At 39.5% G+C, this 12,748-nt stretch overlaps 1 protein-coding gene across 1 annotated transcript; it reads right to left on the bottom strand.

Annotated features, from left to right (window-relative positions):
- Positions 1-1,413: 1,413 nt before the first annotated feature.
- Positions 1,414-11,433, bottom strand: LOC127953668 (serine/threonine-protein phosphatase alpha-2 isoform). The gene is made up of 7 exons (XM_052552930.1): positions 10,958-11,433; positions 5,588-5,719; positions 5,239-5,469; positions 5,041-5,145; positions 3,968-4,191; positions 3,741-3,875; positions 1,414-2,311 (listed from the first exon to the last, which is right to left on the bottom strand). The coding sequence occupies exons 1-7, from the start codon at positions 11,010-11,012 to the stop codon at positions 2,198-2,200; spliced, it is 996 nt and encodes a 331-aa protein (XP_052408890.1). The 5' UTR covers positions 11,013-11,433; the 3' UTR covers positions 1,414-2,197.
- Positions 11,434-12,748: the final 1,315 nt, after the last annotated feature.

Genomic DNA, 12,748 nt, shown 5'->3' with positions numbered 1-12,748 from the left:
TAAGCAACAACTCTACTACTAATAAAGTCTTAATCTCAGTGTTGCTGTAAAGCAATTATTTGCACAAATATAGCCTTGTTGAGATCAGAGATAATAGAAAGGCCATCAACTAAATGAAATACATCAACTTTTTGCCTTTTTTTTTTTAATTGCACACATACGCAGTTTAAAATCCCCGCAAAACAAATACAAGATCTATCAGAAAAGAGTGATATGATTATATTATGGCATTTATGATAGACTTTGAGACTGAAAATCAGATGCCAGATGAGCAATGGCTTAGATGTCTCATGTTTTGTTGCCAGCATTATGTTCTGTATACAAGTAGTTCTGATGCAAGAAAGCAATAGAAGCATGTAGGAATGCAATCACTACACGTATCAGTTTGATTGGTCAGTGCTAGTCTCCTATACTTGACCAGAAATGTTACGTCAACAAAGACAGACACACCTTGATCTGAAGACCTCAATTATGGGATGTCTTTCTAAACATTTAAAGCATAGTTAAGCTTTCCCCTCCTCAAAAGCTAGGTCACCATATAGAATACTAAATATGATATTTTTCAGAAATTTTAAAATACACTTAAGCTACAAAAATTAAAGGATGACCTGCTTGATTTAAACCATTTTGGATATCACTACTTCGCCTTACAAATATTCATCTCAGAACATAAAGCAGGGCACTACAAGAACTCAGTGTCTTTGAGCCAGCAGAGGACACTAGTGTATTGCTTTGCAGTATTCTTATACCTTACAAACACATTAAAGTGTAATATTGACTCAGAGTTGTGTGAAATGCGCCATCTGCTGGCAGCAGAGGTCGGCGTTTGTGTGGCAAGCAGAAGAATGCTTAAATACTAATTACAGTAGCAGCTCCTCTGAGATTTAAATGGATCAAACTTTAAATCCTGCCTGGCAATTCAAAACACTTTTGAAATGGAGGGAGGGGAATGAAAAGGACAACAGGTCTCTAGAGGAAAGGGACAAGTTGAGCTGGCAAAGCAAGATCTGGAGCTGGGTGCGACGCCCAACATTAAAAACCAAGATAATGCTTACTAGTAAAGGGTGGAGGAAGAAAAGAAGAACAGACAGACCAATAGGACAGATAAGAGTAATCATGTTTAAGTAATTAAAAAGGTTAATGGAAAGAAGAACTGGAGCAAAGGGGAGGAGACTGAGTTGAGAGGAAGCACACACATCACGCAAGCTGGAGACAAACAGAAAATGATTAGGTGCACAACCTCAGTCTCTCTCAGCAAATGTCAACTTTGGTCAACCCTGAAAGACTACATTCAGTCCTCTTCAGTCAAAATAGAGAACGAAACCAAGAACAAGACAACAGTAAACACCTGAGGAAGAGAGTCGTATCTTGGGCAAACTGGACACAGCAAGATAGATAGTACAGGATGACAACTTTAAATAAAGTTCTCTTTATTGATAATTGTCTTCCAAAAAAGACACTAAAAAAAACACACATAGTAAGCAAAGAATTTCAAAGCTTTTTGTTGTGATCCATCTACAAAAAAGTAAAAAGTTCCAACATGATTGTGTTTTAAATCATTGGACCTCTATATGGAAATGATGCACCTGTGACAGTCTCTCTCTACCTCACGCTTTCTCTGCACATCCATTCTCCCTGCATGTGTGTGTGTGTGTGTACATGCATCATATTTCACTCAGATTGGCTCTCTAACTAATGCAGGATGTGCAAGTTCTGTGTTTGAAACAACGCAGGGACACAAAACAGTGAGGGGGCTTGACCCTCACCTCTCGACCCACCCCCCTTTGACCCCTCTGTCTGTCTCGATCTTCCCCAGAGCCTGGCTGGGGGGCGTTTACACGGAGGCTCCGTCACAGGCTCCCTGACAGAGAGACAGGTGGAGAGATGGGGGCAATGAGTGGTGGAGGGGGAGGGAAGGATGGGTGGAAAAACAAACACGAAGAGCATAACAAACATAACCGCCGCTCACATGTGGTCTCATATATAAACACATTTTGTAAAGTTACAAGAGGAAAAAAATTCAAAGAGAAAGAGAGAGAGAGAAGAAAGGTACTCTTCAACCCTGGGTACTGTTTTGCTTTACAGCCGTTTGGAGACGGAAAGAAAGAAGGGAGGTAGAGAAAGAGTGGGGTCAGAACAGGGAATTTCGGAAGAAAGGACGTTGGGGGGGCGGGGTGGAGGGGCCATCCAGCGGGTGTTATTTCTTGGCTTTTCCACCCTTGGCTGAATTTCGCGGCGGGGTCACTGGACGCCCTGATCCCATTCCACCTCCTCCACCGTAGTACAGCTTCTTATCGGCTGGCTTAAGGATCTGAGAGAAAGACAGAGGACGAGAGTAAGCAATGGCGCACAACAGCAAACGCACTTCCAAATATAGACATGTCCGCCCACAGAGAGACAGAGAGAGAGCACTTCAATACATACTGTGAGCAATGCAGAAGCTCCGTTTCAAATCCAACTGAGCTACTTACACAGAGATCAACCCAGCGGACATGGAACCTCACAAGTGACCATTTTAAAAACACTATATAGGCAACAACTCTGTGCTGGACTTATTTCAAGACAGTTTAACATTAGCAATACTGAGCTGCCTACATAGGAAGCTGCCTACTAAGGACACTCAACCCGAGGCACTTGACGCACAACTGGCAGCAACATATGCTAATGCGAAACAGCTGAAAATCTGAAATCCAGATCCAGAAAAGTTGTCCTTAAATCCAATAAACAAATAGTGGGTATTTTTTTTACCCCATTAACACATTATAGAATTGGATCATTTAAAAATTAACTGATTTGTCACAAAAAAAATGGTAATAATTTACCAAAGCTCTGTGTGCACTGCATTATAAAAGGACTATTAAAGGGTATACAATTATCTTGTCATAAATAATTGAAATTGTGTATTGATACGTGTTATAATGAATTAACTGTGGTAACAATTATACGCGAGATTGTACAATGCATTATAAAGTACATTACAAGGCATAATTCATGTGTCTTTTAATGCATTATATATATAAAGGTTTACGGGTTACCAAAAATTTATATTTATATTTTTATATTTATTTATATATTTATATATATATATATATATATATATATATATTTATATATTTATATATATATATATATATACACACACATACATACATATATACATACACACACACACTTGGAACTGGCACTTTTTCCCCCAGTGATTTTACTACAGTGTATTGTAGTACTATTGTTTGGCTAATTTTCACAGACAAAATCCAATTATTTCAAAATGTATTCAAGAGAAATACCTCAATTATTTCCCCACAAACAATTTAATAGGTCATGTTGGTCTGTGACATTATAATTTAGAATTAACAATATAAAGTAAAGATTTTCCTGAAATGACAGAACTAAATTGATTAAAAACCTTGTTACACCACTGACAACAGACAGAGCTGTGAAATGTTACTGCACATTTAGAATGAAGTACCTTACATAGCAGCATGATTAATGACCCAAGCTTCCTTAGCTTTGTACTGAGAGTAAAAAGCATCTTTTGGTAATGCACTACCTTTTTGAAACAGAACAGAGTCACTGTAGAGAACAACCTTCAAAAGATGATCTAATGCAAAACTACAGAGGAAGTTGGCCAGACCTATTACACGCAAGTATACTTGATGCATTTCCAGAGAAACTGGAAAGCCTTGTAATCAGGTAAAGGCAAAAGAGAGGGAGGAAAATGACCGCACTTCTTCTCTTACCTGGAAGGAACACATGAGTGTCTCATCTACACTCATCATGGCCCCGGCGTTATCAAACTCGCCACAGTAGTTAGGAGCAGAGAACAGGGTGACTAACTGTCTCTTCGCGAAAAACTCATAACCGTCCTCCACCACCTGCACAAGATGATAAGGTCACATTTTGTAGAGTCTTTTAATGCTGCAATGCTTTATGGAAACATCCGTACCACTGAAGAGCATAAACTAACCTGATGTGCCCTGCATATTAGGTCCATGTCGTGTTTGTGAAGGAATTTGGCCACCACATCAGCACCGAAGGTGAAGGACACGCCACGGTCATTCTCTCCCCAACCCAGCACGTCTTTGTCTGGGTCGGCCCAAAGCAGGTCACACAGCAGCCCCTGGTCAGGTACGTCCGTGGGCCTCATGACGCGCCGCACCTGCTCCATTGACTGCAGGTCTGGAGAGAGGCCTGGAGCAGAAAACTATTCATTAGGTTTCAAAGTGCATTTCTAGGGAGCAACTTAAATATAATTTGCCAAGAAGCATCCAGACGCAGTGGGCTGCAAAACACCACAAGAAAAGGCATTAAATCTGTAAACAGAAATTTGTTATTAAGACTTTCATCAGCATAAGTGAGAAAGATACATTTAATGTCTTAATGTTGTCTGCAGAGTTCCAAAAAAAAAAAAAAAAAGCTAGATTTTTTTGGTGAATCAGACTAATCACAATACATTTCCTGCTTTTGTTTTTTGAGTGCAGACAGTAAAGGCAACTCAATTCAAATGAGACTGCACATTCAAAACTAAAATATGATTTCGTCTGATGCGGCTGTGGTATATGAGCTTCGCAGGAAATGCTGGTTGTCTGCCGTTTCCCCCACATAATGCATTCATGACAAACACCTCACATTTAAGCAGCTTGAAGTCATAAAACATAACATCAGCATCTTTATGCGAGCACTCCATATGGCCTTTTATGTTTACAGTGGTCCATATTTACATCATTTCAGTTGCTAAGCAGAGCAATCATTTTAAAGACGTGATGACGGATTTATTTTTTTATTTTGGTTACAATTACAGTTCATTTCCAGAGTAGATTACTCCCACGTCTGCAGTTCAAATGAAGCGTATGCTAAACCCATTTAGTAAGTCCCCTGAGTTTGTGCCAATCAAATGAACCAAACGTTATGGTCTCCCGGTGATATGGCTATGAACAGCTATATTTTAACTTCTCCAGGCAAACTGCAAAGTCAATAGAGGAGTAAGGACAGAACATTAAAATTGCTATGGGGACGAAAGACCTCTGCCTGCACTCTTACCTCCATGGCAACAGAAGATCTTCTCGTCTACGATGGCAGCCACAGGTAAACAGTTGAAACAGTCTGTGAAAGTCTTCCACAGCTTAATGTTATATCGTCGCTTACCTGAAGAGATGGGAAAAACCTGCCTCTTAGCATTTAAAACTATGTAATGTGTATACGGAGAGGTGTCATTAGTGGTAATGTAATTCTACTCACACTCATCATAGAAGCCATATATACGGTTGATAGAGGCGCACTCATGGTTGCCACGCAGCAGGAAGAAGTTTTCAGGATATTTGACTTTGTATGCCAACAGGAGGCAGATGGTCTCTAGAGACTGTTTCCCTCGGTCCACATAGTCCCCCAGGAACAAATAGTTGCTCTCAGGAGGAAAGCCGCCGTACTCGAAGAGACGAAGGAGGTCATAGTACTGACCATGAACGTCGCCTGCAGAGACACCAGAACTATTTTGTTTAATACAGGAAAATGCACAAATTAGGACATGAATACCCTTTTCTTCCAGGTTTTTATTTAGGGGGGAGGCCTGTAGGACAAACATACTCACCGCAGATCTTGAGCGGTGCTTCCAGCTCCAGCAGAATTGGCTGGCTGAGGAAAATTTCCCGAGATTTGAGACAGAGGCCACGGATCTCGCCCTCGGTCAGCTGTACGTTCTTGCCTGGCCTGGAGCCTTTAACTGGAACAACACAAACAAGCAGAAGGGACAAAATGAGAAAAGCAGGAAACCAGCCAAACAAAAAAAGCAAATGTGCCAGATTATACCCAATAAGTGCTTTGAAAACTAGGAGGAAGATCTCGAGGATGATAAACTCGACTCAAGAGGCTCTCTGAAATGATGGGCTGTGCAGACCAGTGACGCACATCAGTACACAAACTCTACATCATGTGTCTCGGCTCAAGCATGCACGCAAACCGCATTTGATTCTGCAAAAGGCATGTACAGAATTTAGCAGGTTTGTTTAAGCATTCATTAGCATGTCGTCAAATGCACACGAACACAACAGCCGCACATATGGCTTTTAACAACCACAATACAGTTTAAAGAGCTCTCCTCTGAGTAATGTCTGAACAGTTTTGAAGATGATGTGCAACTGAACTTCAGACAGAAACAAATACTCATGACCAACAAAACATAGGTCAACAGATTCTGTACTTATCCTTGGAGTCACTTAAAAAAAAGTTGAGCTCCAACATGATTTGCTGCTGCTCTGTGACAGAGAAGACTTGCAGGCTCTAAACAGACTGTCATCTCACAGAACGCAGACCTGCGGTAGTATTCAAACGTGCCCTTTTAGACTAGCTGCATGACACGCTGTTCAGGGGCTTAGCTGGCAGCAGCGGATGAAAGAAAGAGCACAGGATGTATCTGGAGAGGAGAAATATTGCAGGCTCTTTGGACAGGGCTGTAAATGACATCTCCGGGGTCACACTGGCCATACATCAGAAGTGTCATATACGTGTACGGGATGTTCGGAAAGGAAAGATAAGAGACCCTGAGGCAGCCCCACAGTTGTATTCAAGCAGTTGCTTGGTTTCAAATATACATTTCACATAACTGGCTTCAGGCAAGAATAATAGTACTGAGCGTATCCTGGCGAATCACATAATCAGGCAGTTATGCATTTGAAAGATGGCTTATTTGTGCACATTCACAAAATCAATCCAACCAGCCTACACCTCTAAATAAATGCTTAAAGCATGAGGTTTCTCACAGATTAACCAAGGACACAAATAGTCAATTTCGGAAAAAAAAAAATTATGACATCAAACTACTTGACCAATGCGACTGCCAAACTAGTTTCATGGTGCAGGACAAATGCTGCATCCAGCCATCTCTATCAATTTAAATCAGCAGCACAGATGATGTCTCAAGTGATGTGAAGGTCTACAGAGAGAAGCAGCTGGCTGACTCAATGTTCATCCAACCTGAATCCTCATTTAAAGACATTTACAGCACAATCCTTCACAGTGAAAAATACATGCATTCAGCATTCACTTACTTCATCATAATTCTCTATATCAAGTTTTAATACCCAAATAGTAATAGGGTTAGGCATCCACCAAGGCAGGAACTTATCAAGTTATGTCTTTTCCCCATTCATGCATGTAAACTACCATTCAAGTTTGGGGTCAGTTAAAGAAATTCACACTTTAACTCAGCAAGGATGCATTAAATTGGCCAAATGCAATAGTAAAGACATTAATAATGCTTAATTTAAACTTTCTATCCATTAAAAATTAAAACTGTAGCAAGATTTTTTCATTTTCAAAAACATTTTCAGAAACTCACCATTTTTTAATGGTAGTGTAACTGTATTACACCTGCATGCAAGCAAATCTGCATGTAATGGCACTCAAGCGCTGAATCTATTTGATACTTTTAATCCTCCAGAAAGACTTGAATTGTGTATTGCAAATGTTGAGGGAAAGTATTGTTACTTTTCCTTTATTTTAATCTGTACATAGTGCTGAATCAACTAGTGTGTTTGACATCCATACCCTGCTGCTTATTTGTAGATGAGCTCTATATTTATCTTGCCTCAGGTTTATTGTTTGTGCACACTGATGATAATGGAGAATTGTTCGGTTGCTACTGCGCTGTCACGAACAGTCTATGTTTGCATCCAAGTCACCTGGGAAGCTACATTTCACTTTCTGCCTTGCCCTATAGAGCAAAGACAATAAACTGAATTTGACTTCCATATTGTGGAACCACCACTTCGCATTTTTTGGTAACTGATAAGTGACGTTCAATACCACAGCTTTGTGTTAATAGAAGACTTTTTAACAAACAAATCAGATGACGCACACCAGTCTAACAGTTAGCTGGGGTCACCTGAAAGAAGGCCTTTAAGGTCTCAGGCAGGGCCTGGACAGTGACCGGAAGCCCATCGGCTCAGTCAGTGAAAAGGGGGTATAAATAGGATCCTGCCGCTCGTCACTTTAAACCCAGATTAAGGCCGGCTAATGCCCTAACACCACTTGCTCTAAAGTTAGTCATGGGGCCAATAAGCATCACAGAGCTTAAACCCAACACAAGGGAGAGGGTGGACCTATGACAAACAAACAAATAAACCTCTCAAACGATAACCAGTAGGTGTGCAAAGTTACGTGTGCTACATTTCATAAATAAGTATAAATAAAAGGTACTGCAAAGAACAGTTCAACCGCCCACAAAAATGGGGGTGTACTTGGTTGACAAACAATCAAATAAACCTCTCGAGCTGTAGCTAGTAGGTGTGTTAGTATTCTTATCAATGAGAAAGCAGTGCAGAGAACAACAAGGCAATCAATCAAATTTAACTAAAAGTGTGCATCTAGCAGTGTCATGCTATGGGGAAACACATGAAATGTCATGCCAGACCAGCACTTAATCGGTTCGCACGTGCTCGTCACACGGACATCCATGTGTTCTGCCTCAAACGCGTCAGGTTCTCAGAGGTGATACCCTCCACACTTAAATCCAATGAAGGCAATGAGATAGAGGGACAATCTGAGAAGAGGAAAACAACTTATTTATGTGACACCTCAACAGATCAACAAATGATAGCAGATGCTACCATTTATATACCATTTAGATAACAGCAACCAGCCCCAAGAGAAGAGAGAAAGAAAAAAAAAAGGTGCAAAAAGTTTCCTTCATGCCATCTGTAATCAGTACAATTGATTTTCTGTTGTTTGGCCATGAGGCTCCATGCACAACAGTGCGGCAGTACAGAACAGCATGAACCGAAAGCATCTAGACTTAAAAGCTGGAATCTCTGAACATTCCACAGAACAAGTGTTGGAATCCGAAAAAAAAAAGAAAAAAGGGTACTGCCTGTCAGAAGAGGCACCGCTGTGTTCATTAAAAGAGAGGATTAAGTTATGCAACTTCTTGTAATTATTTCCAACGTACAGGCACAGTAACCCATGTACACAAGAAAACTTTGGTACATAGGACAACACTCAGATTCTGATTCGTTCACCGTACTGCACTTGCGTGTGTGCCTGCATACAAACACTGACCCTCCCTGCAAGGTCAGAGCAAGGCACTTGTTCCCCAACCTAAAAACCAAAGACAAAATAAGCAATCTGTTTAAGCAATATTGATATCTGTGTAATTTAAAGAGCAACTATCAAATAAACATAAGATCCTCGGGAGAACCAGGACTTTGGACAGAGGCATCAAGCTCTAAGGGGAAAAAAGGACAGCAGGATTACATAAGGAGATTTAAATACAACTAGTATATCAGGCTTGTTTATTGAATTTTTTACTGCAATTTGCAGAAAGAAAAATGTGTTTACACAGCCATGCAGCCAACAGGACCTAATGCCAAAAGGTAAAAGGTCCAGTGTATGTGGAAATCTGTTTTCTTTGTAGGTCTTTGTGACCGTTTAAATTGTGTTTCTTTCCCTTTTCTCACAAAGGACAAAATACTGTGAAAAAGACATTCAGTTTCTTGCCAAGTAAATAAAGCCTAAATTCTATCCAGCAGCTCAACTGCCCCACCAGCATCAGACCTCACACCACATCAGGCCCACCCAAAATTTGTAAAAACGTGTAATTTGGAGAAATGGATTAAAGTATGAGAAAATATTTAGTAAAACAATTCACAAGAGGTGGAGATTTGTAAAAAAAAAAAAAAAAAAAAAAGTTATGAATGATAAATTTGTCAGAAACTACAATGCTTATGACCTTATGCACAACTTCCTTTGCTACAGAAACGGCTGGAGAAATGGTACATAGTTTGGAAGACCTAAAGTAATCATGTTATGCCGCACACATGCTTGATAGGATTCAGATATTTGATAAACCTGTGCTAAGCTTCGCAATGTTTACCCTCAGTAGGCATCAGCAAACATTAAGTAAAAAAGACATTTCTAGTACAACTAAAGGGACAACGTCAAAAAAAAATTGTTTCCAATGTCTTATGAGGCTATATACTTCTTCCAAACCTGAAGCAGTTATAAAAATAAAAAAAACTGTTCAGTATATTTCATATTTATATCTACAAATAGTATACTTCCACTTCGTAGAAATCAACTTTGAACTGTAAATTATATTACAGAACAATGTCTCTTCCTGAAGAACATTAACGACCATCTAAAATGATATTACTCTGCAAATGAGCCTGGATCGACCATGTTTACAGGACTATGCAATTAAATCTTTCCAATTAGGTCACTAAATAGGCAATAAAACCAAACCCAGTAATCATCATCTACAATACAACAAGCAGGACTCTCTGGAAATCCCATCTAAGAATTAAGCATTTACAGTGAAGATTAACTGCAAATCACGAAACCCTTTTTATGCAAAGACAACGTAAATGTATAAATCCATCCTCTCCTCAGCTTCCACGGGTTATGCCATGTTTTGAGGGCCACTATTGTGAAGATCACTTGGTTCTGCACCTGCACTAACTACATCCTCATTAGTCAGAGTAATCCTACTGCTGCCGACCTTAATTAGACACAGGTCTTCCCCTGCTAAAATGAAAGGTGACCAAGCAGCAAATGTGAACTGGACAGAGACAGAAATGTGAGTCACTTTAAGCACACAAGTAACGTATTACATGAAAGACTGGCAGAATTTCCGCTCACAACCTTAAAAATAATGAGAATAAGAAAAGAAAAGAAAAAAGAGAACATGCAGTTGTCAGCTATATCGGTTTTTGCAATGATAGCTATGAGATTATGGCTATAAAACTCCCGGGCAGAGTTTTAGTAAATTACTTTAGACTGGTTGGCTAGCAACTGCTAATTCGCTCCACTTCCCCCGGCTTTTTCTCGGGACACAAATATGCTTACAATTATTCTATAATACGACACATATGCAATACAAACAGACATATACACGAATTTTTGGGTTTTACGCATTTCATTTCAGAGCCACAGTTAATAATTAAAAGCTGTGCAGAGAAGCGCTCACCTTCCAGGAGACGCTGTATTATGGAGTCAATGTTTAATTTGTCCGGCTCCGCCATCTTAGTGGGTTTTTCTCGGGTTTATTCAAACACGTCGAGTCTGCCGTTTTCTGCTATTTTGGTGATTGGTCAAAAAATAAGGCCCCAGTCCGAATAAGCAAAGCGTATAAAAGCTATCGTTATGGAAATGTGGATTTACTGGCTATATTTCCTTTGTCGTTTGGTTGATCGCTAGCTGCTAACACCGTTAGCCTGATGGCGCTAGCTATTGCCTACCCGTATTAAAACACCAGGAAACGGTTAATATGATACAAAATATCCCAGATATACCCCTTCGTCTCTTATTTTGATTCTCTTTATGCCCCACGAGCATCAAAGACATTCAAACTGTCCCTATTTTCCGTTTCCTCACAACCCCCTTTCTCTCATCGTCTACGGAACTTTAAAAAAGACCGTGTTGTTGAGGAGCGAAATCAAGGGAGGTTGATAGGACCCGCCTGCTCCTGTAAATGCAGGGAGATGATTGGCTTACATGTCAAGTTTGAACAGACGGTGTGGTCGCTCATTGGCTAGTGTTCATTTCCAGAGCTCCGCCCCCTGGTGTTGTAAAGTAATGACGTCAATGATTGTGAAAAGGCAGAGGGGATGTTCACGTACTGTGAAATTGCTGGCGATTATAATGTACTTTAGGTTTAGGGACTATAGCATTGTGATAAATGATAGCTCAAGACAACATAATTATATCGAGGCTCTCACGTTGTCATTAACATTAACTGTTTGATGTCTGACAGGTTTGTTCATAGTTTCCCTACCTACAGGATCATCGTCTAACACACCAGCGCCCTCTAAAGTTGCTTTGTAATCACAAACAAATGCATAAATATACAGTACTAGAACATGTTAAAGTCACTAAGTTCTTCCGTAAATTATAATAGTTTAGAATAATTAGTAAACATGTGTAGAGTTGTAACTTACTCGCAGAGTAGTGTCTGTGGTCTAGCTGGCATCTCAGGCTTTAGGTTTTAGTAACCATGTTAGCGTTATACCCGGAAAAATGAGCTCTGGACAAGTAAACTGAATTTATTTCATTTTTAATTTAATTTTAAACTGAATTAATATTGTGGCCTCATTAACCTCGCGTGTGCTTAATTTTTCTGTGGCACGTCGTCATTTATTCATTATGTAACACACAAGTCATAGTTTATTTGAAAGGTTTTGTTGTCTTACCGCAGATATTCGTGCTGCTCCACTCAGTGCCGCTGCTTGCGCTTGAATGTTTGTAACGGTTTTTCCGCGCAACCTCTGAACTTGTGCGTAACCGATTCAGTGCCTTGTTATGCAACTTGCATATTATGCCCAGAAACAGGGATGGGCGATACCGCATATTTTGTTTTCGATATGATACCGATACTTTTAACTTTTGGCCAGTATCGTCGATATCGATAAAGATACGATACTTCTAAACTGAACTTTTATATTATGAAATTTATGTAATTATTATGAGTACATGGGGTAATAATACCTACTTAACTTTATATTTGAAATGCATTTATACATTCAATATGCCTTAAATGCAACTTATTAGGTTATATTTTTGTTTACACATGGTTAAAATATGTTTACTGTAGTGGTAACCAAGGAAATCTACAAATACTAAACTATGTTCACTATGGTTAACTGTCAAGGGACTGCCAGTAATAAGCTATTGCATGCATTAAAATTATTAATATGATTTATATTAACAATACAGAATAGAACATGAGCAATATAAACTTTTAACATTCAAATTTAAATAA

The sequence above is a fragment of the Carassius gibelio genome, chromosome B3 (genome assembly GCF_023724105.1).
Source record: "Carassius gibelio isolate Cgi1373 ecotype wild population from Czech Republic chromosome B3, carGib1.2-hapl.c, whole genome shotgun sequence".
Lineage (NCBI taxonomy): Eukaryota > Metazoa > Chordata > Actinopteri > Cypriniformes > Cyprinidae > Carassius > Carassius gibelio.
This window is presented reverse-complemented; position numbering and strand designations above follow the sequence as displayed.